Source organism: Camelus dromedarius, chromosome 9 (assembly GCF_036321535.1).
Source record: "Camelus dromedarius isolate mCamDro1 chromosome 9, mCamDro1.pat, whole genome shotgun sequence".
In the NCBI taxonomy this organism is placed as follows: domain Eukaryota; kingdom Metazoa; phylum Chordata; class Mammalia; order Artiodactyla; family Camelidae; genus Camelus; species Camelus dromedarius.
Genome location: NC_087444.1, coordinates 65,481,729 through 65,502,477, shown reverse-complemented (window position 1 = coordinate 65,502,477; position 20,749 = coordinate 65,481,729). Strand labels below are relative to the sequence as shown.

General features: G+C 55.3%; 1 protein-coding gene across 2 annotated transcripts in view; it reads right to left on the bottom strand.

The window, feature by feature from the left end:
- Positions 1 to 435: 435 nt before the first annotated feature.
- The window catches only part of WDR62 (WD repeat domain 62), a 45,457-nt gene continuing 25,143 nt past the window's right edge, over positions 436 to 20,749 (bottom strand). The window contains exons 11-33 of one of the 2 annotated variants that reach the window (XM_010978863.3): positions 20,217 to 20,395; positions 18,689 to 18,780; positions 16,958 to 17,083; positions 15,554 to 15,621; positions 15,351 to 15,472; positions 14,445 to 14,520; positions 13,558 to 13,669; positions 13,399 to 13,462; positions 12,716 to 12,844; positions 11,557 to 11,690; positions 10,820 to 10,872; positions 8,732 to 8,950; positions 7,550 to 7,677; positions 7,128 to 7,231; positions 6,663 to 6,773; positions 6,234 to 6,368; positions 5,854 to 5,968; positions 5,608 to 5,749; positions 5,466 to 5,526; positions 4,602 to 5,282; positions 3,897 to 4,054; positions 2,725 to 3,803; positions 436 to 513 (exon numbers count right to left, since the gene is read on the bottom strand). In XM_010978863.3, the coding sequence (XP_010977165.2) occupies positions 3,540 to 3,803; positions 3,897 to 4,054; positions 4,602 to 5,282; positions 5,466 to 5,526; positions 5,608 to 5,749; positions 5,854 to 5,968; positions 6,234 to 6,368; positions 6,663 to 6,773; positions 7,128 to 7,231; positions 7,550 to 7,677; positions 8,732 to 8,950; positions 10,820 to 10,872; positions 11,557 to 11,690; positions 12,716 to 12,844; positions 13,399 to 13,462; positions 13,558 to 13,669; positions 14,445 to 14,520; positions 15,351 to 15,472; positions 15,554 to 15,621; positions 16,958 to 17,083; positions 18,689 to 18,780; positions 20,217 to 20,395 (3,273 nt within the window). In that variant the 3' untranslated portion in view covers positions 436 to 513; positions 2,725 to 3,539. Of the gene's footprint in view, positions 514 to 2,724; positions 3,804 to 3,896; positions 4,055 to 4,601; positions 5,283 to 5,465; positions 5,527 to 5,607; positions 5,750 to 5,853; positions 5,969 to 6,233; positions 6,369 to 6,662; positions 6,774 to 7,127; positions 7,232 to 7,549; positions 7,678 to 8,731; positions 8,951 to 10,819; positions 10,873 to 11,556; positions 11,691 to 12,715; positions 12,845 to 13,398; positions 13,463 to 13,557; positions 13,670 to 14,444; positions 14,521 to 15,350; positions 15,473 to 15,553; positions 15,622 to 16,957; positions 17,084 to 18,688; positions 18,781 to 20,216; positions 20,396 to 20,749 lie in introns of those variants that run through there. The other variant, XM_064489276.1, reaches the window with a different exon arrangement.

The following is a 20,749-nucleotide window of genomic DNA, read 5'->3' as shown; positions in this document are numbered from 1 at the left end:
TCAGAGCTCCAATTACAGGCCACGCCTAGCTCAGCACTGAAAATGAAGACATAACTTAGTCCAAGGCTAAGGTGGGGACACACAGGCAGAGTGACCCAGGCTTCAATGGGGAGAAGTGGTGAGCTCAGGAGACCCAGAAGAGGCTCCTGGTCCAGCCTAAGGGTTCCAGGACGACTTCCTAGGTGTGAGCCCCGAAGGAAGAAGAGGTTTCTGGTAAAAAGGGTTTTCCAGCCAGAGTAACAGTCTACGGAAAGGCTTGGTGGTGAGAGAAGCAATATTATTCATTTCTTCACATTCCCTGAGAGTCAATCCTGCTGCTTCCTTCGGGGAAGCAAGCGAGGCAGTGCTGAGAGTCTGTTGGCCTAGAGCTTTGCCACATCTCCGCAGGACCTGGGGCAAGTCACGTTTTGCAGAGTCTCAGTTTACCTGGAAATGGGACTAATGAATCTCCTTACCGCTGGTTTGTGTTGAAAATCTGTGTGGATCACATGGGGAGAAAGCTTCACATTGGAGCTGGCATGAGGCAGAGATACAAACAGGGGGCTGTTAGAAAATCTTGAAATGTTGAGTGGCTAGGCAAGCATTTGAGTTTCAATCAGCCCATGTGAAAATGGGGTTTTAAGTGTCTCCATCTCCCAACTGTTGGATTTTATGCAGCTGTGACCAGTGTGCCCGGCCCGGGTCTGGTGGGCCAGTACCTAGGACCCATCTGATGTGGAGTGCGGGGCGAGTTGCACTGGACTGAGAGCTGGTGAACGGGTTATGGGAGCCATCTTGTTTCTCTCAGGTACCCAGTTCTCCATGCCCAAGACCGCGTCTCTTGGGGCAACTGGTTCCCAAGTTGTTGCTGAAAACACATTGGGAAGAACTCTGGGCCTGGGTATCTTTATTTGCCCCCAGGTCCCTTCTCTGTCCTGTTCTGCTCTGCTGTGCCCTGGGAGGCTGACCTGGGTGAGCAGCATCATCTGAGCTCCTGTGCCCTCCAGCTTCTAGGAGGGTTTGGATAATGAGGAGCCCTGCAGAAGATGGGGGAGGGGGCTCCCCCAACTCCCTCCCTGTGGGGTTGCCTGGAACACAGCTTCCCTCAGGGCAGCCCTCTCTCAAGGATTTGCTCTTCTGGGTTCCACTTTGTTCCCTTGTGTCTTGTGGCCTGAGGGGGGAGTAACAGCTCTTCTCTGGTTCAAGCCCAGGGGACTGGACTGGACTGGTCCTGAGGTTTCCCTAGTCCCTGCCCACCCCTTTGCAAATGATCCCTTTGCTAAACTCTCTTTGAAATATTCCACATGAGCCTGCTGCCCTCTCCCTGCTGAGACACTGTGTCATGCACACACATTCATCAGTGGTAGTTTCTTAACAAGAAGTCTGGTCCTTCCAGGGCTGAAGAGCTCAGCATTAGGAGGACATAGAGTGGCAGACACACTGGATCCTCTCTACCAGCTCACCCTCCTTTTGTGCTGAGAGAATCCAGTTTTCTTGGAACAGCACATGCCCAGGACAGGAAGAATGGCTGGTCTAAGCATATGAAAGCCATCTCCATTCCTGTTGCCTGCTTTGAGAGGTGAGGCATCTAGGAAGGCTTTGCACTATTTTCCCACTATCCTGGTGGCTGCCCTGCTTTTGCTCCTGGTTGGGTGAGGGTGTACTGCTGGAGCTACGGCAGCCACGTTGCCACTGTGAGGGCCTAAGGCAGACAGTGAAACTCAGAGAGAGTGAAATAGGGCAGGAACGGAATCAATAATAACATGTCCCTACAGCTTGGACCCCCTTAAGCCAGGTGTTGGCTACCTGCAGCCTTCACTATGATACGGGGTGTGAGGAGGGGTAAAATCCACGAGACGGAGGCTCAGGGTGGTCCCAGAGTGTCATTGCATCAGAGATCTTAGGCATCTGTGGCCAAGCTAAGCAGCCTGTGGGCCTGGGCAGGGAGCCTGGCAGAGGTGCTGCCTACCTACCTGGACCACCTAGGTTTCCTAAGGCAGGGAGAGGGAGCCCTGAGAAATAAGCAATACTGGGCATCTCCCCAAACACCAAGATCAGTGATTTTTATTTAGGGAAATAAATTGTGCTGTGAACGTTTCCTGGATTGATATGTCATGAAGCAACAAGGCCCTGCCCAGTGGGACCCATTCCTCCTCCCACCTTGTCGCCTACCCTCACCCTGAGCTCACTCCATTCCAGCCTCCTGGCTTCATTGCTATTCCTGTCATGTATGTTTGGTCCACCATGAGGCCTTCACGCTGGCTACTCTGTCTGCCTGGATGCTTTCCTGAGTGTCCACATGGCCTGTGCCCTCTAGAAAGCCTCAGCTCCAATGTCACCTAGGCAAGGCCTTCCCTGACCCTTCAACAAGCACAGGGAATTCCCTCAGCTCACCTGCAGTTAAGACAGTTATCAACTCCTATTGTGTTTTGCTCTCTAGAAGGTAGCATACCACGAGGACAGTGGCTTTGCTTGTCCTGTTCCTCACTCTACTCCTAATACATAGAACAGTGACAGGCCCCTGGGGGCCAGCAGGATTTTTTCAACCGCACGACTGGTTCTGATGTGTATCAGCATTTACAGGGGCAGCAGAGGGCCACGTCCTTGTGTGGAAGGGTCTGGCTCTACCACCAGGCGAGCCAGGGTTTGAATCTCAGCCCTATGGGACCCCAGGCAAGACACTGGATCTCTCTGAGCCCTTTTCTGGTGGGCCACCCTCACCGAACAGAGCAGGGAGGAACTCACAGGCAAGCGGGGGTTCCGCATGGTAGGACTGAGCTTCAGCAGAGGGCCCTGCTCCTGCTGGCTTCCTTTTTATAGACTTGGGATGGTGAGGGCTTTTGTGGTCACAAGGGTGGCCTTCTTAGTAGATGTGCCATGTGGCTAGATGCCTGCTGCCTGGGGAGGCTGGTACCAGTGCTGGGAGCTCAGGGGATGTTGAAGCTGGACATAGTCCTGCTGGGGAAGGAATGATTGGTCCTGGCCACTGGGCGTGCTGCCTGGATTGTCCAGTGGGTGAGCCTGTCTGTCTTTCCTCAATTTCCTGTGCTGCAAATGGGAACAAGAGCCTGGCCCTCAGAGGATCCAGCAGAGGCCCAGGGGCCATAAGCCAGTCATTTGGCAACATGTGTACTGGTGGCCCGGGTCTGGCACGTGGTCATCACAGCGGCTCCAGTGGGTTCTTGGGATCAGCGGGGGGCAAGGAAGAAGGGCTGGCCCCTCCCTGGGGTATGGCTGAGCCCCACTGGGCAAGGACCACAGGTGACTCCACAGCAGCACAGTGGGGACAGGAGACTTGGGGGCCAGGTGCTGGGTGACCATTACCGCAGTTCCCAAATAGTCCTGTGTGCCCCACAACGGGGTCCTGGAACAGGGCCCGGCACTGGGGCATCTGTGAGTTCCCTAGGCTCTCTACCCTCTCTCCCTGCATCCACCTGAAGGGCTTGGTGGATGCGCCAGGACAGGCACCAGGAACCACTCCTCCAAGCTGTCAGTTTATTTGCTTAAGACACCTATTTCTTCGGAAGCAGCAGGGCTGCGGTGGAGGGGGCTGCAGGCCCTCAGTCCCCCCGTGCCTTCCTCCGCACAGCCTGCACCAGCAGCTCCGAGTAGTGTTCCAGCAGGGCACGCAAATCTGGGCTGGCTAGGGGGCACAGTGTGGGTGGGGAGGGGGTACCCGGGCTGGGCAGGGCCTGGGCTGAGGCCACGTCAGTCCCCACCAGCCAGTCGTTGGCCTCTAACTGGCTGTGGATCCAAAGGAAAGTGGAGGCCAGCTCAGTCCTTGCCTGCTGCCGCTCAGCGCTCACCTCGTCACTGGAGACCATCTGCAAGGGTGCCCACCTTGTTAGGGGCCACCGAGGCCAGGCGGCGCCAGGGAGCCCCTCAGCCCTTTCCCCTGACCCTGGGGCTTGGCTCACCAAGTGGTAAAGGTCCAGGGCTTCTTGGAAGGCAGCCTGCAGTCTGTGCACGACAGTCCCCACGTTGCTCAGCTCAAGGGGATCTGGGGGCAGGACCCCGGCTGGTGCCCTGGGTTCCCCACAGTGTCCAGGACAGCCCTGGTCCAGACTGAGTGCATCTGGGGGTGGAGGGGAGAGAATGAGAAAGACGCCTCCACTTTCTAGCTGGTCTAAGAGAGGCCAGGGTGGCTGGGCTGATCCCAAATGTAGTCCCTCTGCCTGGAGCACTTCCCTCAGTCCCCAGGGCTCCCTTCCCATCTCTCCTACTCAGGTCTCTGCTCAAATGCCATCTGCTCCCTGAAGCCTTTCCTTATCATCCTGTTTAAAATGAACCATTCTCTCCACTTGTCACCCCAAGCCTTTTCTTTCTCTCCTTAGCACACATCACTTGATGATCCACTTAACACCTTCCTTATGGATTCAGTCTGAGCATCTCCCCCTGTTCAGGTGTCAATTCTATGTAATCTTGTTTGCCACCAGGTCCCATGTCCCCAGGGCCTAGAACACAGCCCAACACATATGAGGTGCTCCCTAAATATTTAAGGGAATGAATGAATGAAGGGCGCGGCACCTGGGGCCTGATCAAGTGCCCATTTTTGGAGCTGAGCCAGCTGTTACATGGGATGAGCTTAGGGGACAATCACTTGTCCCAAGGGTGGTACTCACCAGGGGCGGGCTCCAGGAGGGAGGTGATGCTGCCAGGGACCTCAGGCCGGGCCTCTGGAAGCGGGGGGCTATTGGGATGGGTAGGGGTATTGAGGGGCTCAGGGGCCAGGAACCTTGGGAGAAAAGTGGAGTTGTGGAGCCTTGGGGAGCTCACATCCACGGGGCTGGGGGCTGGGAAGCTGGCTGTTGTGACCGTGACATTGGGCTGCGTGGCCACAGGCTCCTGGGACCAGACACATGTGGTGGGAGGCTCCAGCTGGGGTGGGGGCAGTAAGAGCCTGTCACAGATGCTTGACAGGGTGAGTTTCAGGCTGGCCCGGGCCTCATGGTTGCCCCGGGAGGGCAGGGCAGGTTCTTGGCCCTTGTTGCCAGAGCTGGGTGTCGCTGTGGTGCTGATGGCCTGGAGTTCCTGCCCTAGTGAGGCCAGTTCCCCCAGGGATGAGGGCCTGCAGGGAGGCCTGGCCAGCTCAGCCAGGACAGGGCCCTCACTGTCCTCAAGGGAGATGCTGCGTGACATCTTGGCACGGGAACTGGCAGTGGCTTCCATGTAGGAGCGGGTGGCAGGGGTGGGGACACCCTGAACCAGGCCTGGAGTGGGTAAGGCTGTGGGTGTCGGAGGCTTCTTGTCTGTGGGCAGCACTGAGGAGGGGACACAGGGCACCAGGCCTGTGAGGTAGGGGGCTGCAAAGGAAGCGGACAGCTTACTCTCACACCCCAGCTGCAGAGCTGCTGGACAGGGCCGCCCACCCAGGGTGGCTGCAGGGTCTGAGTGGACCCTGTCCATCCCCACCCTGGCTCAGCTGGGTCCCCAGGGCCGCTTGCTGAGAAGCCCAAGGCTATTCATCTGGGGATGGAGACACTCACTCAGTGGCGATTGGGCCTCCAGGGTCTCGAGGGGATCCTCAACCTTCTCCCCGGAGAGAACCTGCAAGCACAGCCTTAAGGTGAGCACAGGGCCTCCCGGCTCCCAGCCCTATGTCTTGAGGGAGGTGACCCCAGTACTCACGTTGGTCCTGCCTGGGGAGGTGTAGCCAGTACCTGCTCTCAGGGGCTCTGCTCTGGGCTGGCTCCCCGCAAGGTCCATAAGTTTGACCTCCGGGGACTTCACGAGGTGCAGGGGCAGCCGGGAGGGGAAAGTGTGGGTGAATCTGTAGGGAGGAAAAACAGGTGGTTGTGGCTTCCCTGGGGGTGCCTGAGGGGGAAACAGAGAGCTGGAGGTGGGGTGGAGGGTCACTTGTTCTCCAGCTCCCACCTGGATGTCTTCTGGAGGCGTGAGAGGAACTGGGCTGAGATGCTCAGCCGGGGATTGAAGAAGTCATCCTCGGACTCGGAGGCCTTCAGGTCTTTCAGGGATCTGTGGAAGAGCTCTAGGGCAAGATGCCGAGGGAGCCCTCAGAATCCCTCCAGACAACCAGCCTTGGGCCCAGGCAGACCCACAGACCAGCAGACAGATCCTCAGAAACCCCCAGCAACAGACAACACCCCCACCTTGGGCACAAATGAAGCAGAGGAAACTGTGCAGCCAGGTCACTAAGCAAGACGTATGCCCTGTCACCACCCTCAGCAGCCCTGCCGGGGAAAGCCCTCCCCACACCGGGCCCAGCCCTGATGGCCCGCCCAGGCAGGGCCTACCCTCAGGGTGGGCGTCAGTGAGCGTCTCAAAGTGGTGTCGGAGGAACTTCTCTTGCTCAGGGGTTTGGGGCAGGGAGCTGCTGGATACGCCTGGCACCTCAGGCCGGGACAACTCTTCTGCGGTACCTGGGCATCCTAGGGAGAGACGGAGAGGGTGGGGGAGAGGGAGTGGGCAGGAGAGAACCATCAACACCATGAGTCATAGCAGACACCAGACGCTTAACAATGGAGAAAGCTGGAGTCGCCCATCACACACCCTGCTGCAACCAGTTAGAGAAGGGAGGGCTAATGGCTCTGTCTTCTAGGGGAGGAAACTGGGGCTCAGTGGCCACAAAGTATAGGACTGAAGTCAGGCCAGTGGTTACACATCACGACCAGCCCCTGGCCAGGCCCACGCACTGGCCTGGCCCGCGTCTGGCCCCTGCTCACCTGGTGTGGGGGGCACTGGCACGTCACACTGAGGGTCTGGGTCTGGCCGTGGAGGGGAGGAATGGACGGTGGTGAAGCTGCACTCCAAGTCGGCCTCCGGCTCCCCCGAGTCTGGAGGAGCAGAGCAGGGGTCAGGAGCCCAAAGCTGGGCCCTGACTGGGTGAGCCAGGTATGGGGCTCAGGTTCTCAGGGCTTCCATTTCCTCATCTGGAGAAAGGGGACAATAATACCTGCCCCCTTATTTTTATGGACTAGCAGGGCTATGCTTTGAGGAAGTGTGGAGCTGGGCTCCCACCAGTAGGCACCTGGGCTCCAGAATCCTTGGGTAACAGCAGGGACTGTGTCTGTCTCTGTGTGACAGACTCTGAGCTTCAGGAAGACTGTGTCAAGGTCACATCAGTGCCCAGAAAGGGGCCCGGCCGGACTGACAGACTACTGCAGGACCCTCGCCTGGTGCTCACTCACCCTCTGGTGGGCTCTGATCCTTAAAGCTGGTGGAGGGGACCCTGAGGTAGGAGTCATCTTGCTGGTCTCTGGGCGCCCTCTCTACCTCCTCCGCACAGTAGTTCCTGCAGTGCCCAAAGGGGTGGGGCGAGGGAATGATAAAATCCTCATTAGTAAACAACCAGCCGCCACCCAGAAGCCCCAGGCACCTGCACCTGCTCCTACTGGGAGTACGGCCTCGCCTCTCCTGCCTCCTCCAAAGGCTCCCTGCACCTCCACCTGGAACCTGGGAAACAGGCTGCAGCAGAGGCCGTCCAGCCTCACCCCCTCTGCCTCCCTCCCACGGGCCCCCCCGGGAGAGCGGAGAGCAGTTCTTCCTGCCCGTCAGCTGAGGCTTCCTCTCTCCAACGGAGGTTCCGTTCCGTGGCGAAAAGGATTCCCACCTGTCTGTCCCTGTGACTGTCATTTCCGCCTCCAGGGAGTAGATGATGAGCTGGCTGGCCTCAGAAGACTCCCCCTGTAGGCGAGGTGAGGAAGGATGCCTGCAGCCATCCTCCTGGGGACTCTCTGACTGCGAGCGAGGAGAGCACAGCCATCAGAGGCAGCCGTGGCCACCGCAGCCCTGGAAAGCTGCTAGGTGTTCCACCAGCACCGATGGTCAAAGAAAAGGCATCGGTGGCGATGGCAGCCTTCGCTGCTGGCTGCTCCCCATGAGCCAGGGCCCAGGCCATCATGCGCTCCCTCTCTGCCTCCTGCATTATCACCAGCCCCTGACAGATGAGGAAGAGGCACGACTCCAACCCTCATATGAAGTTCAAGATCAGGCAAACCAGTCCATGGCGAGTGAGGTCAGAACGCTGGTTGCCTTGGTCGGGGCGATGACTGAGAGGGGCACATGGGGATCTTCCAAGAGGTAGAAAATGCTCTATATTTTGACTTGGGTGGTGGATGCCTAGGTAACAATTCGTCAAACTGTATATTTATGATCTGTGCACATAATTGTATGTGCATTATGCCACGTAAAAAGGAAAACTTATATAATACAATAAAAAAGACTTCTGTTTGGAAAATAACAGAATAAGAGCTAAAGTTGCTTCAGCACCTCCAAGGGCCCAGGCCCTGTTTTTACCACTGGATTCCTGTAAATGCCTTCCCAGGGCATTTTTTAATGGCCATTTTAATAAATGACTATTTTTTTAGAAATCTTGTTTCTTGGTCATCTTTCTTTTTTTTTTCTTCTTTCTTTTTTCTTTTTATGAAATGACCATATTTTTGAAAACCAAAGCCTAGCGGGGCAAACCTTGCTGCAAGTCACACAGCTGGGAAGGGGTAGGGCCAGGGCTCCACCTGCTCCAGTGCTCACTCAGGCACAGGCCTGCCCCCCTGGGCCCAAGCTCTTAACCCCCAAGCAACCGCCTCCCGGACTCCTGGTCTGAATGGGAAGTTGCACTGCGCACCAGGCCTGGGGCTCACCCTCCTGCCCTCCACCATCTCACGTAACCCTCTCGCACCCCTGGAGTGGGACAGTGAGCCTTATTTTCAAAACGAGAGGGCTAAGGGCCCAGGTCCTACTGCGGCAGGCGTGCTGCAGGGGCTGCAGGCCGGGCTGGGCAGGCAGTCCCTACCTCGTTCAGCAGGCCCGCCAGTCTCTGTGACTCCACCGTATCCAGAACCAAGTCCTCCAGGCTCTCGGGCTTCATGGGGGTGAAGTAGCAATCGAGGTCCCGGGCATCCAGGATAGTCTTGAGAGGCTCCTGATCAGCCCGCTCCGCCCAGCGGCCATGTGGCTGGTAGCTGCGCTTGGTGCGGAAGGCCGAGCCGTCTGCCACGTCATCATCTCCTAGCTGAGGGTGACAGGGATGGTCAGGCAGCTAACCAAGGGTTCAGCAAGTCCAGTCAGGGTTAGGACACTGCACAGACCCTCATCCAGCCTCTCAGCTTTAAACACCACACAGAGACAATTTCCAGCTATTTGTCTCCACAGCCTGAACCTTGCTCTTAAACTTCAGAAGCACACACGCAACTGCTCCACATCTCCGCATGGGTGCTTAGTGATATGTCAAGGTGAACATGTTGATGACAACTGACCTTCCCCTTCGACCTACTCCTAAGACCTTCCCTATCTCAGCTGTTCAGGCCCCAAACCTTGCGGTCCTCATGGATTCCTTTTATTCTGCCCCTCATACTCCTTGTTTTATTTCTTCAGCTCTGCCATCCAAACACGTCCAAGATATGGCCACTTCTCTTTCACCGCCCCCTACCCTGGTCCTGCCCATCACAGCCTCCCACCAAGATTGTTGCTGGAGAGACAGTGGAGGGTGGGTGCTTGAGAACTCCAGCTCTGGAGCCAGGCTTCCAGGGTCGATCTCACCTCCTCTAATTTCTAGCTGTGTGACCCTGGACTAGTTACTTAACCTCTCTGGGCCTCAGTTCCCTATCTATGAAATAACGGGATGTGAAAAACCCATACAGCAATGAAGATTAAATGAAAACCCATACAGAGTAAGTGTGCTGTGACTATCTGTTGGATGTAATTCCAACTGTAATATGCACTGAGGAGGGGAAGCTTGGGGGCCTGAGAAAGCACAACCAGATGCCCTGATTTGGTCTGGAGGGCTGGGGACGATGGCAGGGAGGATTTCCCAGAGGAGCTGACATTTAGGCTTTGATTTGAGGCCTGACATTGTTCCTAAAATAAATGTCTCAACCTGGGGTTTAGGATTCTGCTGCCAGCTTCCAACACACTAGCTCCTGGCCGACCCTTCCCCAACGTTAATGATCCCTCGTTCAATCCTAACTTCATCTTGGTCCCTCTCTCTCCCTCACATCTGTTTGGCTCCACCTTTAAAATCCATCCAGAATCCAACCCTTTCTCACCCCAGGTCCAGCCTCCAACCTCTCCTGCCTGGATTATCACTGTGGTCTCCCCCCCTGGTCCCACAGGCAGCCCCAGGGACCAGTTCACTCCTGAGTTAGAACATGGCCTTCCTCAGCCCAGAGCCCTCCATCCAGTCCACCTCACTCAGCGCTACCCGGGAGAAAGTAAGAGGAGGAGGACGATGAGGGGCCCTCACCACCAGGCCCCACTGCCTCCCCCAGCCCTTCTCCCACCCTCATTCACCTCAGCCCAGGCCCCCGGCCTCCCTGCACCTCCTTGACCACGCTAAACTAAGCACAACCCTGCCTCGTGGCCTTTGCCCTTACAGACTGGTCTCTCTGCCTGGAACATCCCTTTCCAGGATTTGCATTTCTCACTTGCTCCCACTCTGTTCAAATATGATCTTCCAAGTGAAGCCTCTGCCTTTTACTCTAAAATTGTTACCCCTCCCCCATCACTTCCTTCTCAACTTGTTTTCCCTCCATAGCAGCAATCATCAGTTCCCCAAAACCATACAGTTGACCTGTTTAATGTGGATACTTCCACCTCCCACACTAGAAAATGAGCCTGTGAAGGCAGACTTCGTCTGCCCTGCTGGCTACTGTATCCAAGGGCCAGAAGGAGGCCTAGCACAGGGTGGGCGCACGGTAACTGCATGAATGAACGTGTTGCATGAATGAAGGGCTGCCTAAGCAGAGACTGGAAGGATGATACGGGTTATCTAGGGAGAGGAGAGATGTGGAGGGGGAAAGGGTTCCCAGAAGAACGAGGAGCATGGAGGAGGGCGCAATTACTTTGGCAACCCCAGGTGTCCCACTCTCCAGGGCCCACTCACCAGCCGCTTTGCCCAGAGTGGCAGCTTGCCGTTGGTCAGCAGGCACCGAGGATCTAGAGAAACACACAGAATCCATGAAAAGAGAACGAACCCAACAGACAACAGGCAACATCAACAGGCAGCTCTCCAGAGACAATGCAGGAAACGACAGACATCAAAAGATTGTCAGCCTCGCTAATACACCCCGGGCCTTTGGTCATATGGTTAGAATGGAACTGGTTAAAGTCTCTGCCCTCGGGGATGACCACTTGGCTCAAGCCTGGCCAATCACAGAGACTGGCTCAGAAGCGGGCACGAGACTCATACCAGGAACGGGAGCCATGAAGCCAGGACTTTGCTTGAGCTACTGGGAAAGAGATACTCCCTTCTCTACTGAGTGTTATAACCATGAGCTGCCGGGGGACACTTTGCCCCTTGTACAGGGAGAGTCTGCCTGAGAGCAGAGCCAACACAGAGAAAAGCAGAGCCAAGAGATGGAGAAACACCTACTTTAACATCACCTGACTACCTGGATCCAGCTATGCCTGAACCAACACTCTCCAATTTTAATTTACAAGAACCAACAAATTCTCTTTCCAGCTTAAGCCAGCGAGAGTCTAGTTGCTATTACGCTGTAAGAGTCGTGGCTGATGTGGTCATTGAGCTTCAGTGTGTGCCAGGCTGTGAAAACAAAGTGGTTGCCAAAACCCAGCAATGATCCCTCCACTGAGAGTCCGAAATAGGGCCCCTTTCCCAACCTGGATCCAAGCTCTCTTTGGATGGGGTCTTTAGCAACTCCTCAGGTTCACACTCGTCCTCCAGCTCATCCTCTGTCTGCTCTCCAGGGCTTAGGGAGCAAATCTCGCTGGGCATCGATGCATATGTCTCCTGCCTGCAGCCAGGAATGAAGACAGCAAGGAGTGAAGTGTAGGTGAGTGGGGTGGCAGAGGGGACCTGCCAAGGGCTTGGCCCTGCGCTAGGTTCCATATGAACATACTCTTGGCTTTTGGTTAAGATGGTGCTGGGAGGTCCCACCTGCCACACCCCCTCTGCTGGAGACATTCTGCCAATAAATGAGATGCAACAAAGGCTGGGCTCAAAAAGTAAGACAAACTCTTCAAGGGCCACAGCAATGGAACAGAAAGCAAAGCAGATAGTGGGGCGAGAGTCCTGAGCTGCTGGGTTCTGGTCTGGGAAGCGAGGTTAGCAATGAGATTTCAGCTCCCAGGGCCAAAGAACTGCCCACTTCCTCGGTGCCTAGATCTGTTACCTCCAATACCACTGCAGGACAGGTGGCCCATGTCAGGCCTGGCCCAAGCCAGGGAGGAAATGACCAAGCCTCAAGACAGGGAGAGAGAGACAGGGACTTCTCCAAAGGCAGGAGAGAGAAAATCTGAAACCTTTCACTCAAATTCAAACCTCCAAACCAAAATCCCAAATGAAAAACTAGGACAGGAATTCAAATTCAATTCCAAATGAAACTGGTCTTGCAGCATAAAGACTTGAAAGAAATATGTTTTAGAAAACTCAAAGACATGAGTGAAGGAATAACTTTCACTTAAAGATGAAGAAGACATCTCAGCTCCACTGGATCCTTCCCTGACCACCGCCCGCCCCACCTTGGGCTGGGTTGGGGGCCCTCTCTGGTCCCTACTGACCTCCGCGGCTTCCCCATCAGTGTATTCACGGGTTCTCCAAGCACTTTGGCTTTTCCACTTCAAAACCCTTCTCGTGTGCATTACTGCAACTTCGCATTCAAAGTCCACCTCCCCTACCGGGCCCTGAGTGCACAAAGGGCAGGGCCCAGGGCTGTCTGGGCCATGGCTGGGTCCCTGCCTCACGCCTCACGGGGCCCATGGCAGGAAGACATCCCTCTGGTGAATGGACAGATGGGGGTGGACAGGCGGCTGCCAGGACCTGGGGTGGCTGCTCCACTCCCCGTCGTTCGTGCTCTGCTGCTGCTGCTGCTCCCGGTGGTTGATCTCCAGCAAGTGCTGCTTCATGCAGTTGGTGATCTCCGGGCCCAGGTGCCAGATGAACACGCAGCTGCAGAGGCCAAGGAGGGATGTGGAAGAGGGAGAACAGTGAACGGGGAAGCCATCTGACTCTGGAGCCACCTGGGTCATCACAGCCAGGACTCCATTCCCTGGCCCAGAAAACACACCCCATGAGTTTAGTGCAGGGGCTCCGGACCAAGTCTGGGCTACACCCCAGGTGGGGTCCAGGCATCCCAGCAAACCAGGGCTGCATTGAAGGCCTTGAGACCCAAAGAAGGTGGCTGTGAGGAGGGACTGTAGTAAATCAAAGAGAGTGACAAAAGGGACTTCCTTGAGTACCAACCACGTGCTAAGGAACTTATTTTAAATGTCACCTCATTTGATTCTCACTGTACAATTTTCAAGGCAGTCAGGGTCATCTCTCTTTTACAGAGGCTCAGAGAGGGGAAATGTCCTGCTCAGGGTCACAAGCAAGCAAGTGGCAGATCTGGAATTTGAACTCCCGGCGCTCCCGGTGTCTGAGCCCTTGCTCTCCCCAACAGGACAGGCCCACCCTCTCCCAGAAGAAGGCACAGCCAGGGGCAGCCTCCAGGCCTTTCCCACCTGTCTCCAGATACTGTGATCAAGTGACGACAATCGTAGGTGAACTTCATGCCAGTGACGATTTCTGCAAGCAGAGCAGAGAAGTTGCGCTGGCCTTCCGAACCAGAAGGCTACGTGGGGGCAGGTGGGGAGGTGTCCCAAGCAGGAAGGTACACTCACCTGAGTGGCCAAACATCTTGGCAACGCACTCGCCCGAGTAAAAATCAATCACTGAGATGCTTTTGTCAGAGCAGCTTGTGGCCAGGAAGGTGCCTGATGGGTCCACATGGACCTGTGAGCAGAGGAGTCATGTGACACTTGGGCCGCCTCCCTCCCCTGACCCAGAGGCCTGGGTCAAATATCACAGCCCCACTGACCGAAGACCCCTCAGCTGGGTGCTTGGCACGTGGTCCCGGGTAGCCGTCACAACAGATACCGTGGTCGGCTGAAGCCCCTGCTCCATTTCACAGGGGAAGAAATTAATTACCACCACAGTGGTGCTATCGGCGACCAGGCCCTGTGCTAAGCACTGCACGTGTATGGACTTATTTCCTCCACAGAATGCTGTGATAGAGGCTTTTTAAATTTGCATTTTACAGATGATGAAACAGGCTCGAGAGGAGATAACATCTGCCCAAGGTCACAGTCAGCTCCAGGCAAAGCTGTAGGAGGGTCTGACCCCAGAGCCCAAACTCATAAAAACTCCCTCAGGCCAGAAGCTCCTGAGAAGGTTCCCACCTTGTTCTGGAAAACATAGGCAGGGGGCAAACCTGGAGAGGGGACCCCAGGCCTCTCTAATTCTTCCCACCATACTTCATTGCCACTCAAAATGGAAACCCCTGCAATGTCCCCGCTTGGGGAAGGGCTCAGTAAATATGGTAGAGCAGCGGGAGGCCATCCCCAGCTCCCGAGCATCCTTGGTCAGCCAGGCCTGAGTGGATGCTGGCCAGTGTGTGACCCTTTGATCAGGTGCCAAGGGAGACACAGGTCTCAGGTGGCCCAACAGGGCAGGAGACAGATGGGGGGGCCTTGTGTGTGGTTTTCACCCGGGGGCCCCAGCTCCTCACCTTCAGCAGGGACCCTTCGTCCCCCTGGGAGCCCTTGTAGCACTTCTTCTGCTTCCCGTTCACTGTGTTGTAGACTCTGGGAAGGTGGGGACACAAGTGGCCAACACGGCCCTGGCCACCTGCGTTCTCTTGCCCACTGGTTCCAGCCTTATCTGCTGCCCCCCTCCCCTGGAAGCCCCCCACTTCCTCTTGTCTCCCATCCGATGCCTGGTCTGAAACCCACATCAGGGAGTGAGACCCCGTCTCAGGCTGAGGTCACAGAGGTCATGTACTGAGGTGTGTGTTGAGTTAATGTCTGTCTCCCGGCCACACAGCAAGCTCAGTGCCTGCCACCCAATTTGAATGAGCAAATGAAGGAGGTGGAGAACCTTTTTGCACATGCTCATTGCTCTACATCCTTCCCAGTCTAAGCTCAGCTGTCTCTTCTGGTAAGCCCTGTTTGAGCCCCAGGTGGGGTTGGGATCTCCCCAGGGTCCCCCAAAGCCCCTGGGCTCCCCTCGTCCCAGCCCTGACCACTCTGTACTGTCACTGTCTGGTGAGGTGTCTGTCTCTCCTCCACTGCAGTGAAGGCAGGCCTCGGGCTGCCCCGTCACTACTGTGCCTCCCCCACTGTCCCTCCCCGACAGGTGCTCAGGGAACGAGGGTGAATGAATGGGTTTGTGAGCCACATTAGCACCCCTCAGTCACCCCACACAGGCAGGCCCCTGAGAGCCAGGGGAGCCCTCTGCTGACCTGGAGGCTAGGCCCAGCTCCTAAGAAACACCCAGTGGGTCCCTCCACTCCACCTAGCTTCTCAGGCACCAGACGAGCAGAGGAAGAAGGCAGACAGCTCAGTAGAAGACAGACCCAACTGGGCCCCATACAGGCCCCCCGCAGAAACCAGCCCGGGCCTGGGCAGCTCCTCACCTTACGTTGCGGTCCTGGCAGGCCACGGCCACGTACTTCTGGGTGATGTCAATGTCCATGTCATACAGGGTGGTCTTCTCTGCCACATGGTGGGTACGGACAAAGTGTAGTCCATCTGAGGCCTGGCAGGGCAGGCAGGGCCTTCAGAGGACACCCCTGTCAAACCCCCAACCCCAGCCCCCAAGGAGGCCACCGCACCCTACCCGCTGGGCACTGCGGAAGTAGATGCTCTTGTCAGCCCCGCAGCTGATCATCTGGATGTCTCTGTTGCCTGGAGGAGGAGGCAGTGCATTAGGCAGGGCTGGGCCACTGCTGGGCCCATCTGGGGCCAGGGATCCTAGCCAGGGAACTCTACCACGAGGGAGATCTCCTGGGGGTCAGAGAGGGCTTCCCGGAGGAGATGAAGTGAGTGCTGGGCGCCAGTAGAACTCTGTAAGCTGTGAGCTGTGTGTGTGAGGGGCACAGATGGAGCAGTCGGCAGGGCAGGCCTCTACAGACAGGGAGGCAGAGGCCAGGGACACAGCGGGGCACCATGTTTAATCTGGGATTGGGAAGGTGACTGGGGCAGCAAAATGGAGGCAGGACTGAAGCAGGGAACAAGAGGAAACAGGCGGTCTTCATCAAGACATAGCAAACACTGTTAACTGGTTTTTGCCCAGCTCCTGGCTACCTTGGTTAGAGAGAGACAGGGCAGAAAGTGGGGAAGGCCAAGGGACAGTAACACATTCAGTCATAAGATTGTATGTTCAAAACTCTTCATAGTCAAGAACTTAGAGTACATGAATGTGTTCTTCTTGAATATAGTTTTGAAAGTGTTTCTGGGTTCTGATCAGTTAAAACCCCACAGGGCCTACTTCTTCTCTTGGAATCCTTCACGGCCAGGGATCTCAACACAGAATCTTTCCAGTCTTGGAAGGAATGCCTTCAATTGCCTGGCTGAGTGTGGGCTTTGGAGAAGGGCAGCCTGAGGCAAAATACTGGGCCTGCAACCTACTGGCTGTGACTCTGGCTATAAAATGGGGTAAGGAGGGGATAACTGCTGGGACAGTGCAAGGATCATCACCTGGCACAGAATTAGCCTCCAGCAATTGTCGCTGTCACTTATTTTTCTGCCAAGGTCACCAGCACCCATTCCACCCTGGACTGACACCCTGATTTCTTTCTGGGGACGTGCACTCGCCTAATGTCAGTCCTACGGGATTGGGGTGGAGGCAGGTGGGGGCTGGGGGCACATGAGTCAGACTTGGCCCAAGAGAATGCCCCAAAGCCCTGGCACCAGTAACTGTTCAAGCCAGCATAAGGAAAGTCAGCTCCCAATTTCTGCCATAAATGAGAGGAAGAGGGGAAGGGGAAATCTCTTTCCAGTGGCACAGTGACCACTGAGACCCCGCCCACCAGAGAAAGGCACAGTTGACAGGGGGAGAGGGCCTTGATAATTTTTAAAATTTCAACCTCTGGACCCAGCTGTGCCTGAATCCAGAGCTTGCTTCTCCCTTTTTTGTTTAAGCTGAAGTTTTGGGTTTTTTGGGGTTTTTTTTTTTTGCTATTCCACGTGGCCAAAGGAGCCCATCTAATGAGGCGCAGGACTTGGGAAGGAACGGGCTCACCAGCAAACTTGATGGCCGTGATGGAGGAGGAGTGGTCGTCCAGGGTCTGCTCCAGGTTGTAGTTCTTCTCCACGTTCAGCACGTGAATCAGTCGGTCCCGACTGGCCGAGGCCAGCAAGGTCAGCCCTGTGGGTGGAGAGGGTGGCCCTGGGTTCCCGGGAGGCTGCTTGAAGCCTTGGCCTCCCAGAGAGTAGTGTGACCAAGCTTTCCTGGCCTTGAAGAAAGGGTCTTTGGTTCCATAACTGCAGCCAACTTGTCTCAAAGCCAGAAAGGGGACATTCCCCCTTCTGTGGGCTCTTTCCTCAAAGCCCCAAACCGTGGCATTTTACCTCCTTGGCCACCAGTCTGGGTGGGAAGAATCCTGACGTTCACATGGACGCTCCTCCACCTGCGCCCATGGCAGACATGCCAGCAGAGCCCAGCGTGCCTTCCTGCCAAGGCCAGCTACTTGGCATGCCCTGTGAAGCCCTGCAACTTCTCAGCCTCCCCTAAACACTGCCCCACCCCTGAACTCCTGCCCCATGGGCCTCATCGAGGCCCTATTGACCACCTGAGGCCTTGCTTCCTTCAGCCACTGGGCCTTCCGTGCGGGCCCCTCAGACAGTGCCTGCCCTGGGCACCTGCCATGTCTGAGGCCTGGGGTGGAGGGGAGCTCAGCAAAAGTGGACTGAATGAAGAGAGATTTAAAGAAAACCTGGTGGGGCAGAGGGTGAGTGGGGAGGAAGAAGGAAAGAAAAGCATGGAAAAATCATTAACCTATCAGGATGTAACTCCATCTCTGTTATATTTCTGCCAGAAACGTACCATGAGTCAAATCATGAGGAAGACAGACAGACAAATTCGAATTAATTGAAATTCTATAAAATGACTGGTCTATACTCTGTAGAAAGCCACCGTCACGAAGACAAATTAAATAAGACTGTGGAAATATTCCAGAATAAAGGTGACCAAAGAGCCATGGTAACTGAAGTGTGAACCTGGGCTGGAAAAACAGAAGTGCTATAAAGGACAACATTGGGACAACTGGCAAAATGTGAAGAAGCAGCCCGAGACAGATGACAGTACAGTATCGAAGGGAAATTCCCACATTTGAGAAGCACACTGCGGTCATGTAAGTGGATGGCCTGGCTCCCAGGAAACACTCAAAGAAGCATTTAAGGGTGAAAGGGCAGCATGTCTGCAACTTACTTTCAAATAGTTTAGCAAAAGAAAAAAACAACGTATGTGCTGTTATTTTATTCCATGCGTCTATGTACACACATGCACAAACACAGAGAACGGGAAAGAGGGGAAGCAGATAAAGTCATAGGTACAGTCACAGGGTCAGACAGGATTTAAAAGAAACAAACTTGGGGAACCTGGGAGAAGAAGATACAGGTATTCATTATAATATTCTTGCAATTTTTCTGTAGGCATCAAACTTTTTCAAAAGAGTGTGTCTGACTGTTGATCTAGCTTCTCCGGCAAAGGATGAGCTCATTCACACATTCACTCATTCAACATTCATCTCTTCGGCCCGAGCACGGTTCGGGGTGCTAAGGACGGGAAAGCAAGTCGAGTCCTGCCTGCTGGGGTCTTGCTTTGTGGAGTCTCAGCCACCCTGGTCCCAGGGTCAGGCAACAGGGGTCCTTATTAAATACAGTACCCTCATCTGTCATTTTCAGTCCCACCAGACCCCCAGCTACTCCTCTCTGTGACTCTGTCAGGCAGGCTGCCCTGCCGTGGGCTCACCGGTCTCTGGCTTGGAGTACTCCAGGCACAGCACCTCTGCGTCATGGGCCTCCACCTTGACCAGCTCGTCCATGAAATGCAGCTCGTGGATCCTAGGAGACAGATACAGTGCTGTACCCCATCCCGAGCCCCCACCCCTCGGCTCCAGCTGCTTCGCCGCTACTAGGAGAGGTCAGAGCAGCCAGATAGGTGCCATGGGGAACACCCTACCCTGGCCAACTGGTTTAGAGGTCCCCCACCACTCTCCATCTAGAAAGCTGCCAACTTAAAGGAAGCAGTGCCAAGTTTGGGAGCACCTTGGCGGGCACACAGCCCTGCGTAGTTCCACAGGTAAGACTCAGGCTAGGCCTCAGGGGAAACAAGGCTCAGGGTGGGGTTCCATCACAGGTGATCCATGCCGAGGTCATACTCAAGGGTAAGACTTATGGGTGGGAACATTTGATTCCGATTTCTCATTCTTAGGGTCTCAAATCTGGACTTTCCTCATGTTCTTGCCAATGAAATCAGTGAACAGGTCACCCAGGACTGAAATAAGAAGCAGTCACCCCAGCTTCCCGACTCTCCACCCGTATGATCTTAGAGCCACTGGTCTCTCTTCCCTCAGTTCACCCACCTGGAAGTGGAGCGATGCCAGCACTCACAACAGAGGGGCTGTGAGAGGACTAACTCAGTCCCTGCAAGTGGCACTCAGGCCAGGGGCTGGCCTGGGGGAGGGGGACATGCCCGAGTCAGCGCTCCTTACTGTCCTTGCCACTCACAGTGCTGCCAGCGGGAGCAGCCCCTTGACGTGCTCTCTTTCCCTCAAGCAGTGGCTGACATCAAAACAGTTGCCAGCATTTAAAAACCACAGAATTTCAGAGAAACAAAACAAAACTACACTTTTTGGTTTTCCTGGATAACAGGAAGACATGACAACTTGGAGCCTGTATTCCTCATGCTGCGTAGTGGCTGCCCGTTTACGGGGCACACGCTCTCCAGTTCCCTGTGGCCCCTTTCATCCCTCAACAGTGCCAGCACCTAGGTAGTAAGGGCTGTCATTCAGGATATTAAACCCAACCCCTGTGTCAGGGTGCATATCCTGGCAGCACCTATTGGGCTTGTTGCATCCTGAAAAGCCTCTGCAGTGCGGTAAACAGCCTGAGCCCTCAAATGTCCCATCCTCTTAGCCCTCTCCCAGGGCCACCAGGAACCCCATAGCTCCAGCTCGCATCTTCTCTGATGGTTCAGCCATGGTACCATGCGGCTGAGAAGGTGTCAACCTGCCCTAAAGTCATGCAAGTTTGCCTGTCCACTCTGGAGGCAAAGTTCACACACCCCAGCTGCTGAGGTCCCGGTAGCTACCCTGATCTCAGCCTTTCTGGAAGCTCCTCAGCTTAAGTCCCAGGGGCAGGCTGATTACCAGATTGCTACTCACAGTCCCTCATTCCCAATGGGTGGCTGAGGTACCAAGGCCAGAGCTGCTCCCCACCACCCTGTGTACTGGAGCCCAAGCTGGGAGGTGTACACTAGACACCACCAGGCCACTTGCCTCAGATTTCCACTTCGGTCGCCTGAAGCCAAGTGTTGGCCATCAGGACTGACCTGCATGACTCGCACCCCAGCTTTCATGTCCATAGGCATCCCGTTTTCACTCCCTCGGTCTGGGAAGTGTGACATGTCCTGCAGGTGCTGGATGTCATTCTCCACGTACACGACCTTCAGCAGGGTCTGTAGGAAGGAAAGAGCTGAGGTCAGTGCTATGAGAAGCTCTGAAGCATTTCTGCAGTGTTGTCTCCTAATAGCCAGCCTCCTATTCGTTACTAACAGAACTCCAATTCTGACCTGGGAGATTCCCCACTCAGGATAATAAATATTCCCCAGCCTTCCTTGCATCTAGATGAAGCTGTATAAAAAAATTCTGGTCAATGAGACGTAAAGCAATTGAAAACTCTTCTGCTTCCTTCCTTCTGTCCTGCTGCCTGGAATGTGGATGTGATGACTGGAGCTCCAGCAGCCAGACTGAGTCATGAAGACAAGAGTCACTCTTTCAAAATGGCAGAGTGGAGAGCTAGAAGACTCTTG